Below are 24,107 nucleotides of genomic sequence, written 5' to 3' on the forward strand. Positions count from 1 at the left end.
TAATAGGATTTAAAATAGTCCCAGGGACTATTTTAAGACCTGGGAATTTCACAATGTTTATGCAGTTTCAAAAGATTCTTTAAAAGGGAAAAAATATTTATTAATATTGACATTCAGTAGGATGTTTTTGTCTCAGTGCTTTTGTGTGGAAGCACACATTTGATGATATTTTAAGATATTTTTGATGGCAAGATGTTCAGCAAATTTATATACTTGGAGTCAGCAGCTTTGAGAAAGTGTCTCTCTCAGAGGTGCCCGAGTTGAGTGCTTTTGGACTTGGTGGATTTCTAATTAATATCTTGATGCTCTGTTAGAACAACATTGAGATTTGTTTTACTTGAGTAGCACATCTAGAAACACTTTCATTTTTAAAATTTTACATATAAACCCTTGGCTAAATTTAGAGAATTTTGAAATATTTTGGAAATGATATCGCAAAATTTACCTGTGTTTAGTCCAAGTTGAGTTCTTTTCGATAGAAACTGAAGTGTTTATAGTTTTTTTTTTTAATCAGAAAAATGAGAAAGAAACTGAAGTAGATACATTTATTTCTGGGTAACTTTAAGAGTTTCATTATGCTAAGAAAGGGTAGCGATCATTTAAGAAATTAAAAGAGCCAATATAAAACCAAAAAGAAATAAAAGGATCCAGTATAAAACCAAAAGACTTTACTCCCTAGTTCTTATTCAGCCCCAATATTAACTGATTTGAAAATAAATAATTAAAATAGTTTTTCTTCCTGGAAAGTAAAATACGGCGCCATAATGTAATAGGGCCCCATATTTTAAATCCTGTACAAAGCAAACATGGATTGCAGTTAGATGACGATGCTAGGTCATCACTCTCAATGCAGAGTAGTGGGTTGGAGTTTCTCTTCTCCAAGTCCATTCCCTGGGCATCTCTGGTCATATCTTGTCTATACAATGTGAAGGGCTTTTAAAGCAGCCACAGCTTGTTTTTCCCTTTCATGTCTGTTCTGCAGTACTTCCAACAGTGAGATTTCAGGTAAAATGTCTCCTTTTCCAGCATGGGTTGGATTTTTCTTTTCCTTTGAGGCTTGATCACGCAGATTTGAAGGTTTGGGTTTGGGGATGGTCTTAGCATATTCCAAAGCCTAAAAGCATAAAGATAAAATTTTATTTGAGATGGGAAGTGAACCCTGGATTCCTTAAATTAAATCTAGTCTCAGGAAAGGTTTATTGATAATATAATTGGAGACTATTGCTACAATAATGTACTAAGCGATGGATGGAAATGGAGACCAAATGGAAAATACAAATAATGCAATATAACGCAGAGTTTAAACAAAATAAATTAGCCACGTAACAAAATGCTGTGGAAAAAAAGAGAGTTGAAGAATGATATGTACAGTTGTGACTCTGGATGTTTTCTTTATAAAACTGAGTTTTATTCAAGTGCTTGAAAATAGATTTCTTATGTGTTTGATCTGTTTAGCTTCTGGCAGTCTTATTAAAACCAAACCTCTATTAAGAAGATATTAACTGACCTTTCCATCCAAAGAGGACTTGTTACAGCTTGAGACCAAAGACATCACTGTAATTGAGATAAAACTGAGTCTCCATTATTACACCAACTATTCTTGTTTCTGGGTTCTTACAACTCTGGCAAGTATTTATTAGAGGTTGAAAGTTATTTTTTCCTTTTCTTTAGCATATCTATAGATACCTGGATACTAAAAAAAAGGCACTCTTTTTTTCAGTGATGTCAGTTCTGACAGGCATTACAATAAAGATGAGATTACTGAATATGATTTCTAAATCTGCCTTTATATGTTTTACTTTTCTAAAATTAACCATTTTTTTTAATTGAAGTATAGTTAATTTACAATGTTGTGTTAGTTTCAGGTGTACAGCAAAGTGATTCAGTTATATATATATATATATATACATATATATATATATATATATACTTTTTCAGATTCTTTTCCATTATAGGTTATTACAAGATATTGGATATAGTTTCCTGTGCTATACAGTAGGTCCTTGTTGTTTATCTATTTCATATATAGTAGTGTTATATGTTAATCCCAAACTCCTAATTTATCTCTCCCCACCCCCAGTTTTACAGTTTAATAAGAGTTTCTTGAGAGCTAAAATGGGAATGGATAGTATACATAGGTCCTAGAAGGGGAAAAATCTCCAAAACAGTAAAACTCCAGACTTCTCAGGGTGTGTAGTTGACTTCTATTGGAATTTCTAATTATAGACTTGTTGCCTTGAATCTCTTCATGAACCAATAATGGACTGGAGAAAAAAAGAAAAAGTGGCATCATGGAAACTCAATCAAGTGGATTGAGGTCTTCAAGGTCTGAGGAAGAAAGGCAATAGATAGAAAATATGAGAGTCTGTGAAAGAGAACACGAAGTACAAATTCCTAAAAGGGTCACTTGTCCCTCATGCAAAGGGTCCCATATCCTTACTGGGACTGAGGCAGAGACTTGTACTGCAAAGCTCGATGTCTCTATAGAACGTATTTCATTCACATCACAACTTAGAGTTGGATGACTTCTGAGAGGGAGAACATCCTGTATTTATCATTTTTATTGGGTAGAGGAACCTATATAGTACCATCCCTTAGGAAAAATATAGGGAATGAACTTGAGAGAAACAGTGAAGGACTTTCCTCTGACATAAGCACCCAGAGATGGCAAGATGCTAATTTCTTAAAACTTATTTAATGGTAGAGAAGGAAATTGATGGTTAATCAGGATTATTAGTTTTTTTCTACGAAATCACCTAACCATTGAATTTTTGTGTGAGAAACTCGAAATACTATACTTGGAGGAAAACATGTGGAAGACTAAAGATAACAGTGAACTTCAGGGAAAAAAAGAGGCTAAACTTCCAGCATCATATGTGTGTATATCATTTTTACATCAATATCTGTGAATGATGGCGAGCCGCAGGAACAGTAGTAGCTAAAACATCCTCTGTTCAAATAATGTGGGAAATTTATTGTCATGAGGTCACAGAGGTTTCCTTTTAATTCTAATTAAAAAGACAACTGCCTTGGTGAGAATTTCTTACCTTCTGCCGAGGGACAGCAGATTTATTTTCAGTCTTTGCTATTTGTGGCTTTGACGGGATGGATAGTGCCTTCATGTTGTATTCCTTTACTTGTTTTGCATATTCCTTTTGCTGTATTAATTTCTGCATCTGTTCAGAGAAACAAAGTGAGGGTGACTCACAGGTCCTGCTAGATCGCTCTGTTCTCTGTTTAAATTGACACTAATTTTAGTGAGCTGGGCATACAGTGTCAGCCACATGGGGGAAATGGGATCACCGTGTGTAAGGTGACAGCAGTGAAGTGGTTAAGTTAATGTTTCTCCTAGAAACAGTTTCTCTTTAGGGGCGGAATGTCACTGCAATAGCATACCCAGTGTTCACTTAACAGTGGCTAAATCACATTCAGCCTCTTCTTTGTTGCGTTTACCCAATTTATTTTCACTTTTGCTTCCAACTTTGAACTCTACTCTCTTTTTATGCCTTGAGTGCAACTGCAGTTAAAACACATTAGATGGGGGCTTCCCTGGTAGCGCAGTGGTTGAGAGTCCGCCTGCCGATGCAGGGGACACAGGTTCGAGCCCCGGTCGGGGAAGATCCCACATGCCGTGGAGCGGCTGGGCCCCGTGAGCCATGGCTGCTGAGCCTGCACGTCCAGAGCCTGTGCTCCGCAACGGGAGAGGCCACAACAGTGAGAGGCCCGTGTACCACAAAAACAAACAAACAAAAAAACACATTAAATGAAGATCTCCTTTCACTAGAGGAAAGAGAATAAAGTGGATGCACTTTTCGTGGCTTGGGAAACTCTTACCCTGAGTGTCTTCTCTGTAGCCATTCTTGAATATTATCAAGATAACTCTATTGGGAAAGACCAACGACCATATAACACACACATCTCTTTTCATGTGCATGTGTCCCACTTTTCTGTTTGGGCCTTCAAAACTAACTAAAAGGTGGATACATAAAACAACATTGGCTGAGTAATTTTATTTTATGGTAGAAGTAGTGCCTGGGGCTTATTACCAGTGCTACTTCAGAAGGGTCTCTATTCAGAGGGAGACATTTGAATTAGGACTTGGTTCTGGGGGTATCTTTATACGGTTTTGCTGGAAGACAAATGGCAAATCCAGTCCTGGAAATGCTGTATGTACATCACACTCACTTTGTCTCTGATGGACTCAAGGTCAGGTCCGAGGCCTCCAAGCTTCATGTCTCTGTTCTGATAACCTTTCAGCTTGGAACTCTAAAAATACAATCAAAGAGACAGTTTCTTTTAAAGACTTGTATGTCCCCCACCCTCGAGTTGTCATGGCCACATAAGAAAGGGAAGAAGCAAAATGAAAAATGGCAGCCTGTGTGGACCGTGGGAGAGTGGGTGTGTTTCCCAACAATTCTTCCATTTTAATGGTCGTCATTGATAATAGTTTCCTTGGTAATTTGTAGCTGGTGAGCTAACATGTTTGGACTTTTCCACTTCTGCAATAAAAAACATTGAAATTCTGAAAATTATAAATAAAAAATTTCAATTGAGTGAAGTGCTGCTTTGTTATTAACATTTTTAACATAACGGATACATTACTAATTTGCTGCTGCTGCTATGAGTAGTATGTCTAGTTTTGTACCGTTCACTGAACCAACTGATTTCCCTGGAAGAGGCGATCTAAATGAATCAGGTAAGCACACTGCTTCGAAGAGAGAGCACCCTGTCTAATGTCATAATATTCAAAAGAAAGGAAACATTTAAGGGTTAAGAGCCTAAGCAAGACCCACTGAGAAACTCATTTTATTCAGTGTGATTTTGGATATTTTGAAAGGTACAAATAATTTTATACGATAATGCTTATTACTATTGCATATTTAAAGGGACAGAGTAACAGACCGAGGCTCTTTAATTATTAAATTATGTCAGTTGAGCACAGTAACAGGCAGGAAAAATACTAACGCGCTCCGGACTGTAGGATAGGTTAAGATATTCCCCAAACTCCCACTTTTGACATGAAATCTGACTTGCTACTTGCAGCAGATACCCTTGTGGGGAAACAAAGGCCTTTTTTCTTTGCATTTGTGAGTTCATTGAGTTGTCTTCCTTGGGAAGGGTAGGAAGGACAATACCAAAGAGATGGTTTGGGTGACGGTAATGATCTTAGGGTACATCAAAATTGGTGCTTAGAATAAATAGCCATACGGCAGAGGCAGTAGTTCTGAACTAACCATGTATGGTACCACCTGTCTATATGCTAATGACAAGGCATGGTATTTTTCTAAATTTTGAAAGTTCCTGTTAATTATTAAGTCCTAAAATATACAATATATCTAATGTGCCCTTTCCTAAGAGAGAATTTGGCAGAGATAGTCCAGAGACTTTAAAAACAGAACATTTCATCATATAGAGAGTTACTGCATATAATTCTCAAATCTTAACAATGAACTTATGTAGACACATATATCAACTGTTACTACTCACAATGCCTCTTGACTGACTACCTGGAGGTCAGACCACTTAGCTTCTCCATTGCCATTTCCCAGGCTCAGAGCCCAAAGCTCTTTCCTTCAGACCCCAGCACTGAACTCTGGCCCATGAGATATGAATGAAGGTTTGCTGGCATAGATAGAGGGTGCATCTTGGAAAACCTTTAATTGGATTGGCACAGCCCCTCCCCCTTTCCCTTTATCTTGCCTTGAATGTGGATGTGATTTCTGGAGGTGCAGCAGCAGTCTTGTAGCCAGGAAAGAAAAAAAGAACAAGAGAATTGTACAAATACTGGTTCTGATATTTTGAGCTATAGAACCACCGGTGCTAGCAACTACCTACTTGTGGATTAACTGTATGTAAGAAGAATGAACCCTTATTTTTGAAATTGCTATAAGAGTAGTTCTGTGACTTGTAGCTGAAGGCAGTATTTCTAAGGTCCTACAAAATTTTTATAGTACATAGTGCTTCACAGGGCCAAAATCATGTGTCATTTAGGCAATACTTCTACACTGCAAGGATTTAAAGTTCTGTAAACAGAATTTGCCTGATTAGTATGTTAAATATTTGTAGTCAAAACTCTTTCAGTGCATCTGATTCTAAAAGGTCAAAGAAGATCCTTTCTTAAATCTTTGGACTAAAATAATTAAAATATAGTATACAGAAGAATATAATATATAGAAGAAGTATATAGAAGAAATATTGTTCATTGAAAGCATTTCAAAATCATAAATCTCCTTTAAGAGAATAGAGTCATCACCCAGCAAAACCACTACAGCTGCTTCCTGCCCTTTAGATGTATCCATTCATACTTTTATAAAATTGTCCCTATCCTACAAATTATTTTGTTATTTTTTTTTGCTGAGAAGGTTACCATTCACTGTATTTCCCTGTCACTACATGTTTTCTGAAAATGTGATTTTTATGTATAACATTCTATTGTCTAGTTATAGTTGAATTATTTAGTGATTCTTCTAAATGTTGAACATTTAAGATGTCCTAGGGATGAGCATTGTTTGTGGGCTACTCTGATTATTTCTTTGAGATAAATTAAGAGAAGTGAGATTATTGAGACAGAATCATGAACATATTCGGGGCCATTCATGAACACTTCTGTTAACAAGGTAGAAGAATGCTCTTTTTGTCCAGACCTCGCTGACACTGGGTATTATCACATTTTAAAACCACTGCTAATTTTTAATAGGTGAATGAACTCAGATATCCTATACTTTGCGATTGCAGATTTGTTCTTTATCTGGCATATGCCATCTCCGCCATTGCTTTGAAATCACTATGTTACCATTTGCCAAAGTAAACCAATAATGAAAAAGGAGAGAACCCCACTCACATCCAAGTCATAAATCCAATTTGTCCAAAACTGATGAGACAGAAATGATCAGCGCCCAGAAATCGCATCCTTAGTCTGAAGCAGCTTAGCTTTAATCATTCCACCAACTCACAAAAGATGTAACGCAAAGCATGAATAATTGCTTATTGCATCCCCCCTGAAGTTCTATCACCTTGAATAAACGTCGTGGCTGTCACAGGAAAACAGAACCGAGGGTCTAGCACTGCAGACTGACACAAAGGAAAGAGAGTGGCCCGAAGGGGTCATCTCCAAATGCCACTGACTCCTCGACAGGCTGAGCTGCTTCCAGTGAAGAGATGTTTCTCAAGGGAGAGCGATGGCCCCTAACAGTTTGTTCCGGGTGACTGGCAATGAAAAATCCTGGATTTACTTGTCAGCTTCAAGTAATCTTGATTGGTTCTCAGTGCTGTAATTTTGTTTGATCTCTTTCCATCAAAATTCTTTTTAACAGCTTTATTGAGATAAAATTCACACACCACCAAATTCACCCATTTGAAGTTGTACAGTTCAGTGGTTTTTAGTATAGTCATCAAGTTGTGCAGAAGTCACCACAATCCAATTTTAGAACATTTTCATTGACCTAAAAAGAAACCCATACCCATTAGCAGTCCCTTCCCTCCCCCCACCTCCAGCCCTAGGCAACCACTAAGCTACTTTCTGTCTCTTCAAAAGGCTTTCATAGTCAAATAATGCGTAGAATTTAGTTTGATTTATCTCTCTTTGGCTGTTACAAGACCAAAAGGTCACAATAGCACCATGCCCCCCCCAGTTTTTAAAATTAAATCAACAATAATAGTCTCATTAGGTCTCCAAACACGGGGCAAATAAAAGCATGTTTTCAAAAAATCCCCGGCAGGGTTTGCTGCTAGTCTTTGTGTGAGATGCACACAGGGTGACATCAGCCAACCCTGGCTCTAGCTGACGGCTGACCAGACCAGATCTACCCCTTGGAATTGGTGTCCACTGGTCGTGGTTTTGGCAGAGTCTGGCATAGGATCTCCTGGTGGAAGGTTTCTGCCGGCCATCAATCACACGTCTTCTCAAGCCGGAAGAGTGACTTTTATTGTAAACGTGGGGCAAAAGGTGCCTGACTTGGAAATGACATTGACTGTCCCGGGAGGACTTGTTTCAACTCTGAGAGGTCGTGCCCCGCTGTGGGGGACACTGTGGGGCTTTTCTCCAGAACATTCCTCAGATGTGTAAGGGTGAGAAAGTTACTCAGAGACGGGACAGAAAACAATGCCTCAAATACTGGGGAACAGCAAGTGAAGGAAATTTGCTCTGTGGTTGCTAAACTTAATCCAAATAAACCTCGTCTTAGAAGCAGTCAAGCAGCAATACCCGGATTGTCTGTGACAACAAACACACGAGTTAATTACTGCAGCTCAGCTCAACACAGCAGTCAGAGAACTCCGTAAGCAGTTATTTTGTGGCAGGTTGCAGTAGATATTTTTATTACTGTTTGTCATCACTTGTGCTGTGTTAATCTCTCACTGCCTGATGTCTGGATTCAGCGGCATGGACAATGCTGAGTGTTCATAAACTGGTCACAACAGAACTGCCAGGGGAAGAGGAACGGTGCTTGGGCCTATTATCTTGACAAATCCTCAAATTTTGAATGTGATTCGAGTCGATTCCCTTGGAAACCATGAGATTTGCTTGGACTAGGAAATGGGCATGACGTGGGTAATGAGTCCCTCTGTCTGGGGCCCCGGCTACCTGCTGTCCTATACAAATAGCTCGGTTCTAAATCATTTTAGCTTCTGGAATGGCTTCCCGGACAAAGAGTGCTTCTGTGTCTTTGTTGGATGTAGGCTGAAAGTCTTGGATGGAGAAAATGGATACGTGTGGATTGCAACATCTCTGAGAGAAAGCAGGAAGGCAGGGATTTCCCAAGTTGGAAAGAGGGCTTGGGAAGTGGTAAGTGGAAGTTCTCTTTCTTCCTCTTCCCTCCCCTCCCCGATCTTAGATGTCTCATGATACACCATCACTGGGTACTGTCCTCTGCCTTCCCTCGGTAAAACACAGATTCAAACTACCAAAAGGAGAAGGAAGGGAAAGGAAACTAACATTTAGTTGATGTCTATTCTTTGCTAGGCACTAAGCTAAGGTTTGAATACATTATGTCACTTAACCGTCAAACCAAATCTACAAAAAGAACAATTCTGATTGTGCGTATGAGGAAATAGGGGCTCAGGTGAATTAACTTGTCCGAGTCACAGAGAGATTAGGTGATGAGAATTTAGAAATGGCTGAGTGCGTGACTTCTGCTAAACCCTGCTCGTTAGGAATTGTTAAAAGCTTGCATTTTCAACAATAATCCACAGTTGGCAAGAACCCTAACCCAGAAGGTTCTCTTCCGAGGTAGTGAGTTTGAGCTCTTTTTTAGGCCCTGGTAACTCGTAAATTCCAGAGTGACAGGACGCCCTCACCTTGAGAATGTGTTGGTTCCTAAGCTCTGAATACATTTCCCTATAGAAATAATAATACGCACAGTGTCTGGCTTCCTAGCCCAGTCTACAAACCCTATTCTATTTATGAAGTACTTGAAAACACTACTAATCGTAGCTCAGATTAGGTACGATTAACTGTCAAGTAATGATGTTTTGGTGGAAAAATAAGTTACTTATGAACCCAGGAACACATTTCTTCTTATTTACTGTGAAACTGGGGATCATCCCAGCTCTAAACAACCAGTAGTGGTTTCCACAGCCTGGGCAAGAATTAGGTACCCCGGCAGGATGGAGGATGTGAGGGAGGGTCACATGAGGAGCCCAAGGAGCCCTCAGGTCAGCGTGTGGGAAGGGGCCGAGGGAAGGACCCCGGGGCTGTGAGTGAGCTGAAGGCCTAGGCTCGCAGGTGGCGGCAGTGGGCTGGGGCATTTCATGTGCATCAGCCTCTGAGGTTCTATCTCAGGAGGACACACCAAGCTGGTCCTCCTTTTCTTCTCTGCAGTATGACCCACTGTCGTTCTAGTCCAGCTTTCCCTTCTTCTCTTCAAGGCCACCCTTTCCTTTTTTTCTGAGGCCCGCATGTGGGTGTCCACTGACTTCACGATCCCCTATTCCTGGAGTGCCCTGCGTCTGCCCTGCACACCACAGCCAGAGCAGTCTTTCTAAAACATTAATCTAACTGTGGTTAAAATTCTTCCATGCCCCCCGCCAACCCACCACCCCCTCCCCACCAGCTGAGGGATTAGAGCCCTCCTTCTTCCAATGACGAGCAAGATCCTCGAAGACCCGGTGCCCGACCTACTTCCCCACTGTCACCTCTCAACACTCAGCACCTCCCAGTTTGAGTGGCAGCAGCCCTGAAATGCATCAGTTCCCAGCATGCTTTGTGTTCTCTCAAGCTTCAGAACATTCACTTACACTGGTCCCTCTGCCTGAAATGCTTTCAGTCTGCCTTCTTTTGCTAACTCTCAATCATCCTCTAAGATGCCTCACGATCACCTCCTGAAGCTCCGCTTGACCCGCAGGTGGGGATGTGTCCCCCTCTGTGCTCCTCTGTGTTCACTGTGCATCCCTCTCTCTTTTATTTCAACATGATACTGCTGGGGAAAGGGCGTGGCTCGTTTGCTATACATCCCAGCACCTGACACAGTTCCTGGTAGCAATTCAACACATATATGTTGAGTGGAACTAAGGATAGCTCCCTAAATCTGCCTTATAGTGGACGCCCCACTGGTGTCCACTGGTTCCCCGGCTGCTGGGAGTGTTGTCTGCTATGGCCCACAGTCGAGTCCCTCCCTAAGAACTGACCTCAGCCAGATGGAGCGGCTGTGCCCAAAGTTACAACGCTCCCCCAGAGACAGTCAATAGCCAATGGCTGATCCATGTGGGGGAACATCTGGGTTCCTTGCCTCTGATGGGCCATCCCAACTTCAGAACCCTCACGGGCTTGGCTGAGGCATCCTTTGCACCAGCCTCAAAGCCGCCCCTTCTCCCTCACCCGGCCCTGCCCTCTCCCTCCCCGACAAGGGTGGTTCCCCGGTAACTCTCTTGCTCACAAATCTCCATTTCAGAGTCTGTTCCTGGTGGGGCCAATCCACCACAGGACTATTGCTTCCAGCCAGTAAACTGGGCAACTATTTCCCTGTTGCCCAGTAAAGCAGAATGCATTTTCTAGCCTTTTCCTTACTATTTGACACTAGAAACAAGTGATCTTTCCTGAGGGGTTTTTATTGTTTGTAACAGTAGAGAAACACAAAGGACATAAAAAGACTCCTTCAACGCTCCTTCATTTCTCCCTGGAAACCTTCCTCTTTGCCTCCCACCCCCATTTCCCTTATTTAACAAAGCAGACCTGATGGGAAAGACCTAAGTGCACAAAGGTGCTAGTCATGGTGAATCTTAGGTAAACACAGAACTCAGTAAAGCAAACATTTCAGAAGAAAGCTCCGTCATTGGCTGTCCTGGGTGTTTTACTGCAGGAGCTGAGGTGAGATGAAGGCTGAGAAGGGGTGGGGACTAGAGAGGAAGAAGGAGGGGGAGCAGCAGCAGCAGCAGCCCTATTCCAGGCCTGAGATAAGGAGAATGAAAATCAAGGTCCCTCTGTATTATCAAAATAAAAGGTTAAGTAAGTAAGATGTTTTTATTACCTTAATGCTGCTTCTTTTCCTATGCTCCTTCCCCTTTTCCAGTTGAAACAGATAGCCTTCAGAATTGCTACAGCTAATTTTCACTTGGTTTCTTTGGCTTCTCTCTGAACTGAGTTGGGATTCACTTTCCACCCTTGACGGTATGGGTGGAAGTGTGACGCCAGGTAAGGCCCCTTTGTGGGGATGCACCTCAGTCAGATGCATTAGGGCCTGCTGATGCTGCTCCATTGTCTGGGTGAGCCGTGAGTCTGGAGAAGCACTAGCAGGTTGGCTCTCAGAGGAAGAATGGAACTTCCTTAAAGGAAAAAAAACACAAATCTGTTAATGAAACCTAGATACATAAGACTTTTAGCATAAAAGTCTTTATGAACCATTAATTTGATGTATTTATCACTCCCCCAATCAAATTAATGTTCTTTAGCTTAATCTTTTCATAAATACATTAATTTCTTAATATCCTCTATTTTTTCTTTAGGATATTCTAGCTCTTACTTAGAACTTTCATTTAGTGCATTCAGAATAGAAGAAACATCATTCTGAAAAAATCAAAGGCATTCCCACCACAAAATACCTGGACAGGTTGGATTAAATTAAACAAATGCCCTTCTAATTAGATAGTTGGATTTGTAAGAGAGACAGGGAATCTTCAGAGACCACAAACTAAACAGAAACTAAAACTAAAGCAGATTTAGATTAGATGAAGCTATGGCTTTCTTTGAGGGAGTTTGGACCTAAGTGCTTGAGTTTCACCATTCAACACTGGTACGGGATATGTGAGATCTTGGCTCTGTGTCGGGCAGAGAATCAGAACTGAGATGCCTGCATGAAGGCTGTATGTAACCCTTGAAGAGCTACACCTTCAATAAAAAGGCAAATTAGTGAAAAACTCATTCACCAGCCTTGGGAAACAACAAAGCAAGCCTATCTGTCTTAATGTAGGCTCTGAGCTGGAGAAAAAATTTCCTGTGAATATCTATGGGACAATATTTGGGGTTCAAATTTACCTTCCCCACATAATCATGGAAATCCAACACCAAGAAATTAACAAAGTGATCCTAGAGGAAGGATACCTCCCTAATATCTGGCGGAAGCAAGTTCTCTGGAAGGATACATTCCCACCCAAGCCTGCCTAGGTGTCTACAGATAAGATGGATAAACATAAGTTCACAATCCAAAATCCTAGAACATGTGAGTAAATAACCTACCAAGTATGAGAATCAGCAGATACACATGCACACACACACACAAAGCAGTAGTAGATTTCTAAGAACTTAAGGTAATTGAATATTAGATAGCATTCATAAGGAAGCATGTTTATAATGATTAAAGACATGAAAGAAGAAATCAAAACCCCGAGAAATATATTCTGAAAAAATAACAGGAAGGTTTTACTCAGAACCATGTAGAACTCCTAGACATGAAAAACACCATTACTGAAATTTACAACTCAGTGGATACACCAAAGAGCATATTGGAGCTGAAGAGACTTAGAAACTTAGAGGAAATTTCTCAGAAAGAGGCATAGAGGGATAAGAGATGGAAATAAGAAACAGTTAAAAAGACACAGAGTCTAGAATAAGAGAATCAAATATACATCTACTTGGCGTTCCTGAAGGAAAATTAGAACAAATTTGGGAGACGTAATATTCAAAGGAAAAATGGGTGATAATTTTCCAGAATTTATGAAAGAAATGAACCCTCAGATTTAGGAATCCCAGAAAAATCACAAGCAGGGTTACAAATTTCAAACCTAGATACATCACAGCAAAGCTTCAGAACACCAAAAACAGAGACCTCAAAACCAAGAAGAGATAAAAAGACAAAGACAAAAAGAATGATAATTACATTGATAAAAGACTTCAAAGAAATAGAGAAGCCAGGAAATAGAAAAACAGTGTTTTCAAAGAGGTTAATTCTTTATCAAGTTAAACATAATTTAAGAGAGAGGAAAGTAAAGGAATTTCAGGTAAATTTACCAGTGAAATGTACTTGCTGAAAGAACTTCTAAAGGATCTACTTCAGGAAGAAAGAGTAAAATGGAAAAAAGAATGGGAGGCAAAGACAATAATAAACAACTGGTTAAATCTAAAACATCACTGACTCTATATAACGATAATAAAACGATTAGTTTTAGAGATATAAGATGCTGGATAAAAATATGTATGACACAAAGGGTGATTGGATTAGAACAATCCAATGATTTGAATGTGTCTGCAGGAGAATAGAAATTTTAAGACTAGACTAGTTAATAATGTAAGTTAAAAAAAAAAAAAGACTAGAAGGAGAATATGCATTTCCAAATCAGTGGAGGGAAAAAGTAGCAGAAAGTTCTATCAGTTCAACAGACAATATTAAAAAAAATAAAGACAATATGTATTGGAAAAAATAGGGTGGCTAGGACAAATTAAGATAGTAGAAATTAATACAAATATATGAGTATCACAAAAAAAGTAAGTAGTTTAAAGTTTAATATCTGCCCACAAATAACAACAAAAGAAAAGCCAAACAAAAAAACACATGAGAACTAAATAGTTTTACTGGAAAATTCTATGAAATCTTCAAAAAGCAGTTCCAATTGTACATGAAGTCTCCCGGAGGATATAAAATGGGGGAATTATTTTAAGGCTGGTATAATCTTGATAACACATCCAGGTGGGGGCAAATGGCAGATTGGAGAATTTTAAGCCAGTCTCACTTCCTGCCTGTGAATGTTAAATCCTAAACAGTGTTAACAAATCAAATCAAGCAATATATTAAAATAGTATGACAAGTTGGGTTAGTCCTAGGAATAAAAGGATGATGGAATGTTAGAAAATCTGTTAACACATTTAGCCACATAAAGGATTCAAGGAGAAAATTTTTCAATTGATGCAGAGAATTTGATAACATTAAATATCTATTTATGATAGAAGTTCTTTGCAGGAAAAAAATAGGAATAGGAGGTCATTTCCTATTTATCTCCCTAACTACTAAAAATTAAATATTTTTAATGGCAAAAATGTTAGACTCACTCCCTCTAAAGTCAGGGAAAAAAGACGAGAATGCCTGCTATCTATCTATCACTATCTCTTCTAGGAAGCGAATTCTGAATCTTATTAATTGTACATTCCATACCTCCAAGTGGAGCACTTAAATGTCTTCTGATTAATTCATGTGTGTCAAACTGTCTCCCGACTTTGAAAATAAGCTCCTTGAAGGTTCCCACGCATCATACTACTTTTGTATCTTTTATAGCATTTTAGTCCTATATTCAGCCATATCAGGTATGTAATAAACACATTTGACTGAATGATATCAAGAAATACCCCGATTTTAAAAATAGCTTTTCTTTCTTCTAATTATAGAAGTAATGCATCTACACTGTAGGGAACTTGGACAACTCAGAAAATATAAAGAAGAAATTAAAAATAATCCCAATCTCTCTTGCCAGAAATAACCACTATTGACATTTTGGTGCATTTTTCATCTTCTCTGCACATTTTGACATAGTAGATAGAGCTCATAATCCTTAGGTGTAATTTTTGCACTGTACTATTTTCTCTTTATAGAAGCATTTCCTCATAAACATGGTTTTTAATGGTTACATGATATTAAATATTATAATTAATCTAAACATTTCCTTATTCAATTATTGTTGTCATTTCTGTAAATGATATATATTTTATTGAAGTGTAGCTGATGTACAGTGCTGTGACAATCACTGCTGTACAGCAAAGTGACTCAGTTATACACATATAGACATTCTTTTTTTGTATTGTTTTCCATTGTGGTTTATCACAGGATACTGAATACAGTTCCCTGTGCTCTACAGTAGGACCTGTTGTTTATTCATCCTAAATGTAATAGTTTGCATCTACCAACCCCGAATTCCCGGTCCATCCCTCTCCCTCCCCTCCTCCTGCTTGGTAACCACAAATCTGTTCTCTATGTCTGTGAGTCTGTTTCTGTTTTGTAGATAGGGTCATCTGTGCCATATTTTAGATTTCTCATATAAGTAATATATGGTTGTAAATGATATTTTTACACCCACATGTTTTTTTTTTCTGTATTTTAGATTATTTTCTTAGGAGAGACCATTACAGAGTTGGAGAGAATTTGTTCCCTCTGAACATTACTTGCGACCCTCAAAATATACTGATCTTTTTTGACTGGGTCCCTCTGCCCTTCTCCCTCCAACCTCTGGTTTAACGACAGTGGAAAAAGTAGAGGAGACAGGGAAGAAGAAATACATCAAAAGTGGACTATTTTCTGCAGAAATCAGAGGCAAGGACATCATTAGGAGAATTTTTCCTCTTGCCTGACCATCGCCATGAACGGCCCCCGCCCCTCCACCCCGTCCTCCCCCTCCTGTCTTTCTCTAGCAGCCTCTCATTACTCTAGAAAGCCACTTGAGAACAGGGAATTCTTACCATAATATTTCTAAGTCCTTATACTTTGTTTCTGTGTAAGTCCGTTTGGATTGCTTCTTATTTTCAGTTGATCCATTATTATTTATGTTAGAAACAGACTGAGAGCCTTTCTGGCTAAGGGATGCGTGCTTCTTATTAAGTTCATGAAGATAGTTCAAGTCCATATTGGAAAGAATGTCGATGTGTAGCTGCTGATATGAAAATCTTTTCTCTTCTTGGTCTTTGCATCCTCTTTCTGTATTAACATTCATCATTGAGTGATACCTGGTAGAATTTTTATATAATACCTTGTCAGAAGCCTGGTGTGGTGGAGCAAATTTATTGGAGGTTACTTTGGATTCCTGGTTTCTCGGTATACCTGAGTATTGTAAATCATTGTTCGGGGCATTCATAAGCACGACTGTTTCCTGTTTCACTGCAGTATGTATTGGCTTATTTGGGGTTTGCTGCTGTCTGGAAGCGTTATTCTGGTGTCCTTGACTGACAACCAGCTCTTCAGTCACCAGAGACTTTGGGCCGTGCCGGTGTTTATGCTGTTTTTGAATCTTGTGCTTGGCTGGTCTTCTGGAAGTTTGCTGGCCATTGGTTGTTTCTGAAGATTGACCTCTGGGTCCATTGCTTGATTTTGCATTTTCAAATTGAGACCAATGTTCCTGGTAATCCAAAAAAGATATTTTTAGTTAGTATAAAGTTAAAAGATTGGCACTCTTCACCAATTTTAGTGTTTCTCAAACTGGGAGTTAAGACTTCTAGGAAGGTGAACACAGAATTGAAAAGAGATAAAGAAGGAGAACAGAGGGTCCTTTCCTCATTTTGGGCAATGAGAGGGTGATTAGCTGAGTGGTTCCTCCTGGCAGTTTCAGATTATGAATTTTCTAGAAAGAAATAGCTTAGAATGGGCATTATATTAAGGGCAAGTCTTTGACTTAAAATGTTATAAAATGAAGTATTACCAAATGGGGGAAAAAAGCAGCTTTACCCCTAAAGAGCTGCATACAAAGGAAGTGCAAATCAACATCAAAATATGCAAGTTTATCTTAACTAAGATGAATATTTAAAAAAATATTATCCAGAAAGAACATCAACAATTTGCTTTACCCACCAAGTACAAGTTCAATATGAAATACAATTCAGATGATCAGATCTTCTTACTCATATAGGTCAGAAGCTAGAAATGATCTCTTCACCAGATGAAACAAATTAAATTTTATTCAGAGGATTATAAAAGAGTCTGCGCAGTGATAGGACATCTGTGAAACCACAAGGGTTGTTTTGCTTCTGTTCCTTAATATAGCCTGTACTTAGGCAATCAAACATCTGGGGGAAATATTTCAATTTCAGAGCAGTCTTTATGCTTTCCAAAGTCTTGTAACAACAAAATGTACTCCTGGTATAATAGATGCACTATGTAACTATATTGTGCTAAGCCATTTAGACATATTTCCCGAGGAATAAAGCACTCATTACTTTGTGAAAAACTAGCTGAGTTAAGAGGCCTTTGGAAAGAATGATTAAATGATTACTGAAAACAGTCAGAGGACCATATGCCTCAGTGCGTTATATAACTGCAACATAATTCTTCCTTGCTGAACACACGTATAAAAAGCCTCTGTGGCCTGTATCTATGCAACGTTAATCGAAAAATGCAAGTTACCCAGATCATTTGAGAAAAAAACTTGAATAAATCATGTTTTTGCTCAAATTGTTTTAAGGATAAGTTCAACTATTATTTCACTTTTCTGATGTAATTGCTAAGGCTCATCCTACTCCTGTATAATATTTAATGGTAGTCTACTTCTCATGAAATCTCATTATAATGATAAGGTTGAGATTATTCAATTTAAAACAGTAATATACAATATGACTTCTTATATCAGATTTTCAAGTAAGAATGACTTATAATTCAAAATTTAGAGTAAGTTCTCCTTAGAATTTGAACTTTCTGGAGGATTGGCCAGGTTCTTAGTAGCTCCTCGAAACTTTAAATGTTTACCTGCAGTGCTCCAAAAAAGAAAAAACTTCCTTTTCTGTCTGTATTTCAATTAAGAAGGGTCTTTCTTTTCATGCAATATATTGAGCTGCATGGGGGAAATGTGGGCAAGGAGGCTCTGCCAACAGACAGCCCAAGAGCATCCTTCCTTGTAGTGGGTCCAGAAGAACATTGTTATTTACACTCTTGTAGGTGTGTTCATGAAACACAGCGGCTCTTTTCATGGCTGTCATCGCTGTTCTTGAAGGTCAAAAACGATCCCTCTTTGCTGTGACCTAGAGATATTTATTAATGCTGATAATGTCATTCTTTTCAATATTTGTTCAGCCTTCTTTTATTTATTTATTTATTATTATTATTATTATTATTTTGCGGTACGCGGGCCTCTCACTGTTGTGGCCTCTCCCGTTGCAGAGCACAGGCTCCGGACGCGCAGGCTCAGCAGCCATGGCTCACGGGCCTAGTCTTTCCGCGGCATGTGGGATCTTCCCGGACCGGGGCACGAACCCGTGTCCCCTGCATCGGCAGGCGGACTCTCAACCACTGCGCCACCAGGGAAGCCCCAGCCTTCTATTAAATTGAAGGATAGTTGATTTACAATGTTGTGTTAATTTCTTTTGTACAGCCAAGTGACTCAGTTTAACACATATATACATTCTTTTTTTATATTCTTTTCCGTTATGGTTTATCACAGGATACTGAATATAGCTCCCTGTGCTATACAGTAGGACCTTGTTATTTATCCATTCCATATATGATGGTTTGCATCTGCTAATCCCAAACTCCCAGTTCATCCCTCCCCCACTTCTCCTTCCCGTTGGCAACCACAATCTGTTCTCTATGTCTTTGGGTCTGTTTCTCTTTCATGCATAAGTTCACTTGTGTTATATTTTAGATTCTACATATAAGTGATATCATATGGTGTCTGTCTTTCTCTTTCTGACTTATTTCACTTAGTATGATAATCTCTAAGTCCAACCATGCTTGTTCAGCCTTTTAATTGCTAGAAAAATAAGTGACCAGGAACTATTTTTCTGCTGCCCTCTGACTGTACTTGTCTAGCTCTCTCTCTCTCTCATTTCCACTAAAAAAAAACCTATCAAGAAATTCTTTTCCTGGGGTACCAGACCCAAAATCTTGGGTTACCACTTGGTCTTAATCATGTTATACCTTTGCAGCTGACAATTCAGATGACAATAGTGCTCTTCACAGGGTGCTTTGTCAACAAGGCCAAGGACTCATCATTTCATGAGAAACTTCAATTGCCTCGAGTGTTAAATCCACTGTTCACGTAAATGTAAGTGCCCAGAGACGGCATTTCAGTCTCCAGAAAGAAAGACGTTTATGGGCTTGATGTGATTTCTCTCACCTTCCGAGCAGCCTACTTGAGATCTGAGGTTTACTAAAGATTTATTACCCACAATTGAGGCATCAGATGTCACTCTTTAGGTGGCAAGACCCTAGTTCCCTGAAGTTAATATACAAAGCCATTCTCAGGCTATTTAATCTCCATCAGCACTGAAATCCTCTATTTCATCCCCCTCTCACTGGGGTTCTTTTGTTACCAACACTCACAATCAGTCCGGACTACAAGCACTCAGAATAACTGCTTAATGGCAGTAGGTTTTCCCAGCACACAAAGCTGAGTCCTTTGGCTGGAGCGTTAGCACCGGGGTCTCCTGATGCCTAATGCTGGGATGATAATTTCTCAGTAAGATCTGTGCTCAGTTATTAATGCTCCTCCATACTGTGCCATCCAACGGAAGTCTGCCCCCAACCCTGAGACAGGCAGCCTCCGGCTATTTCTCTTTCACGACTTTTCCTGTTTACATGACCTAAGCAGAGGGGAGAATGCACGCTTTGATGTCAGCCAAAATGTTAATCTGCTTTAAAACAAAAGCCGTTCTTGTTCTTAGTCACCCTAATCGACCCTGGAGTCCTGTGGGTTGTGCCTGGGCTCCAAGATTAGCTCTGAAGTTTCTTTTGTGTTTACTAACAACAAAACACACATGCTTTGAGTCTGGGTTATACATTCCATTCGATAATGTTAATAAAATTTAGAGAACACAGTAGCTCTAATTTTCAGTGCTAGTATAGAAGGACTCTATTGCTCAGGTGAATAAAAGCGGCATAGCTCTGTTGATAGTGCTGGAGGAAAACCAAATGAATAGCTCTTTGGAAAGGTGGGAAGATCACTTAGGATGTGGTCACAAGGATGTTGCCACAAATAAGTCAAAGACGCTACATATCTTTCGCGCTATCATTTCTTTTCCTTGTCTAGAGAGGCAAGAGTTATTTTATTTAGAGGCAAGAAAGGAGACATCCTATTTCATCCTTTTGAAGACTCATGTATTTGGGGAACTTTCTTCTTTCCCACTGCCAGCATGCTCCTTTCCTGGGAAGGATCTTGGGCTGGTGGGAGTGTACCCTCTTGCACTGGCCAGCAAGGGTCTGACCCTTAGCTCAGTACTGTGTCTGGTTCTGAGCACACAGTAGAAATGGGATTTGGAAAATCTGTGAAGATTCACAGGTGAGCACAAAGCGATTCAGGGCAACAAGACCTATGTGGACAGGTAAAGTGATGACGGATTGCTTGGCTTGAAGTAAGGATCTTAGGCATGTGTATGGCACTTACATAGAAAATGATGAGGATGACCATCAATTCTCAGTATTTTTTTAAAACAGATCTTTATTGGAGTATAATTACTTCACAATACTGTGTTAGTTTCTGTTGTACAACAAAGCAAATCAGCCATATGCATGCACATGTCCCCATATCCCCTTCCTCTTGAGCCTCCCTCCCAAACCTCCCCATCCCACCCCTCTAGGTCATCGCAGAGCACCGAGCCAATCTCCCTGTGCTATGCTGCTGCTTTCCACCAGCCAACTATTTTACATTCGATAGTGTATATATGCCTATGCTACTCTCACTTCGCCCCAGCTTCACCCTCCCATCCCACATCATCAAGTCCATTCTCTATGTCTACCTCTTTATTCCTGCCCTGCAACTAGGTTCATCAGTACTTTTTTTTTTTTTTCAGATTCCATATATATGTGTTAGCATACAGTATTTGTTTTTCTCTTTCTGACTGACTTCACTCTGTATGACAGACTCTAGGTCCATCTACCTCACTACAAATAACTCAATTTCGTTTCTTTTTATGGCTGAGTAATATTGCATTGTATATATGTGCCACATCTTCTTTAGCCATTCCTCTGTCAGTGGACATTTAGGTTGGTTGCATGTCCTGGCTATTGTAAATAGTGCTGCAATGAACACTGTGGTGCATGTTTCTTTTTGAATTATGGTTTTCTCAGGGTATATGCCCAGTAGTGGATTGCTGGGTCATCTGGTAGTTCTATTTTTAGTTTTTTGAGGAACCTCCATTCTGTTTTCCATAGTGGTTGTATCAATTTACATTCCCACCAACAGTGCAGGAGGGTTCCCTTTTCACCACACCCTTTCCAGCATTTATTGTTTCTAGATTTTTTGATAATGGCCATTCTGACTGGCGTGCCATTCTGACCAGCGTGAGGTGACACGTCATTGTAGTTTTGATTTGCATTTCTCTAATAATTAGTGATGCTGAGCATCTTTTCATGTGCCTCTTGGCCATCTGTATGTCTTCCTTGGTGAAATGTCTATTTAGGTCTTCCGCCCAATTTCTTTTTTGATTTTTTAAATAAATTTATCTATTTTTGGCTGTGTTGGGTCTTCGTTTCTGTGCGAGGGCTTTCTCTAGTCGCAGCAAGTGGGGGCCACTCTTCATCACGGTGCGCAGGCTGCTCACTGTCGAGGCCTCTCTTGTTGCGGAGCACAGGCTCCAGACGCGCAGGCTCAGTAGTTGTGGCTCACAGGTCTAGTTGCTCCGTGGCATGTGGGATCTTCCCAGACCAGGGCTTGAACCCGTGTCCCCTGCATTGGCAGGCAGATTCTCAACCACTGAGCCACCGGAAGCCCTTCCGCCCAATTTTTAACTGGATTGTTTGTTTTTGTAATATTGAGCTCCATGAGCTGTTTGTATTTTTTGGAGATTAATCCTTTGTCTGTTGTTTCATTTGCAAATATTTTCTCCCATTCTGAGGGTTGTCTTTTTGTCTCGTTTATGGTTTCCTTTGCTGTGCAAAAGCTTTTAAGTTTAATTAAGTCCCATTTGTTTATTTTTGTTTTTATTTCCGTTACTCTAGGAGGTGGGTCAAAAAAATATCTTGCTGTGGTTTATGTAAGAGTGTTTTTCCTCCATTTGTAGTTTATTTTTGTGTATGGTGTTATGTAGTGTTCTAATTTCATTCTTTTACATGTAGCTGTCCAGTTTTCCCAGCACCACTTATTGAAGAGGCTTTCTTTTCTCCATTGTATGTTCTTGCCTCCTTTGTCGTAAATTAGGTGACCATATATGTGTGAATTTATCTCTGGGTTTTCTATCCTGTTCCATTGATCTATATTGTACCATACTGTCTTGATTACTGTAGCTCTGTGGTATAGTTTGAAGTCAGGGAGCCTGACTCCTCCAGCTCCGTTTTTGTTTCTCAAGATTGCTTTGGCTATTCGGGGTCTTTTGTGTTTCAATACGAATTGTAAAATTTTTTGTTCTAATTCTGTGAAGAATGCCATTGGTAGTTTGTTAGGGATTGCATTGAATCTATAGAGTGCTTTGGGTAGTATAGTCATCTTCACGATATTGATTCTTGCAATCCAAGAACGTGGTATATTTCTCCACCTGTTTATGTCGTCTTTGATTTCTTTCATCAGTGTTTTATAGTTTTCTGAGTACAAGTCTTTCACCTCTGTAGGCAGGTTTATTCCTAGGTATTTTATTCTTTTTGTTGCAGTGGTAAATGGGAGTGTTTCCTTAATTTCTCTTTCTGATTTTTTGTTATTGGTGTAGGAACGCCAGAGATTTCTGTGCATTAATTTTGTATCCTGCAACCTTACCAAATTCATTGATTAGTTCTAGTAGTTTTCTGGTGGCATCTTTAGGATTTTCTATGTGTAGTATCATGTCATCGGTAAACAGTGACAATTTTACTTCTTCTTTTCCAATTTGTATTCCTTTTATTTATTTTTCTTCTCTGATTGCCATGGCTAGGACTTCTAAAACTATGTTGAGTAAGAGTGGTGAGAGTGGACACCCTTGTCTTGTTCCTGATCTTTGTGGAAATGCTTTCAGTTTTTCACCATTGAGTATGATGCTTGCTGTGGGTTTGTCATATATGGCCTTTATTGTGTTAAGGTAGGTTCCCTCTGTGCCCATTTTCTGGAGTTTTTTTTTTTTTTTTATCATAAATGGGTATTGAATTTTGTTGAAAGCCTTTCTGTGTCTATTGAGATGATCATATGGTTTTTATTCCTTAATTTGTTAATGTGGTGTATCACATTGATTGATTTGCATATATTGAAGAATGCTTGCATCCCTGGATAAATCCCACTTGATCATGGTGTATGATCCTTTTAATGTGCTGTTGGATTCTGTTTGCTAATATTTTGTTCAGGAGTTTTGCATCTATGTTCATCAGTGATATTGGTCTATAATTTTCTTTTTTTGTGATCTCTTTTTCTGGTTTTGGTATCAGGGTGATGGTGGCTGCATAGAATGAATTTGGGAGTGTTTCTCCCTCTGCAATTTTTTGGAAGAGTTTGAGAAGGATTGGTCTTAACTCTTCTCTAAATGTTTGATAGAATTCACCTGTGAAGCCAGCTGGTCCTGGACTTTTGTTTGTTGGAAGATTTTTAATAACAGTTTCAATTTCATCTTGTGATAGGTCTGTTTATATTTTCTAATTCTTCCTAGTTCAGTCTTGGAAAATTGTACACTTCCAAGAATTTTTCCATTTCTTCGTGGTTGTCCATTTTATTGGCATATAGTTGTTTGTAGTAGTCTCTTATAATCCTTTGTATTTCTGCAGTGTCAGTTGTGATTTCTCCTTTTTCATTTCTAATTCTATTGATTTGTGTCCTCTCCCTTTTTTTCTTGATGAGTCTGGCTAAAGGTTTATCAATTTTGTTTATCTTCTCAAAGAACCAGTTTTTAGTTTTATTGATCTTTGCTATTGTTTTCTTTGTTTCTATTTCATTTACTTCTGCTCTGATCTTTATGATTTCTTTCCTTCTATTGACTTTGGGTTTTCTTTGTTCTTCTTTCTCTAGTTGTTTTAAGTGTAGGGTTAGATTGTTTGTTGGAGATTTTTCTTGTTTCTTGAGGTGAGATTGTATTGCTATAAACTTCCCTCTTAGAACTGCTTTTG

The 24,107-nt window shown here is 39.2% G+C and overlaps 1 protein-coding gene across 3 annotated transcripts in view; it reads right to left on the reverse strand.

Moving 5' to 3' along the window:
• Positions 1-916: 916 nt before the first annotated feature.
• JHY (junctional cadherin complex regulator) overlaps positions 917-24,107 on the reverse strand; it is a gene marked incomplete at both ends in the record, with an annotated part of 61,862 nt that continues 38,671 nt past the window's right edge. For 2 of the 3 annotated variants that reach the window (XM_079708748.1, XM_079708747.1), the window contains 5 exons: positions 917-1,114; positions 3,048-3,176; positions 4,186-4,266; positions 11,463-11,757; positions 15,872-16,524. In XM_079708748.1, the coding sequence (XP_079564874.1) occupies positions 917-1,114; positions 3,048-3,176; positions 4,186-4,266; positions 11,463-11,757; positions 15,872-16,524 (1,356 nt within the window). Of the gene's footprint in view, positions 1,115-3,047; positions 3,177-4,185; positions 4,267-11,462; positions 11,758-15,871; positions 16,534-24,107 lie in introns of all 3 variants that reach the window. The other variant, XM_079708746.1, reaches the window with a different exon arrangement.

Source organism: Hyperoodon ampullatus (genome assembly GCF_949752795.1).
Source record: "Hyperoodon ampullatus genome assembly, chromosome: 7".
Classification (NCBI taxonomy): Eukaryota; Metazoa; Chordata; class Mammalia; order Artiodactyla; family Ziphiidae; genus Hyperoodon; species Hyperoodon ampullatus.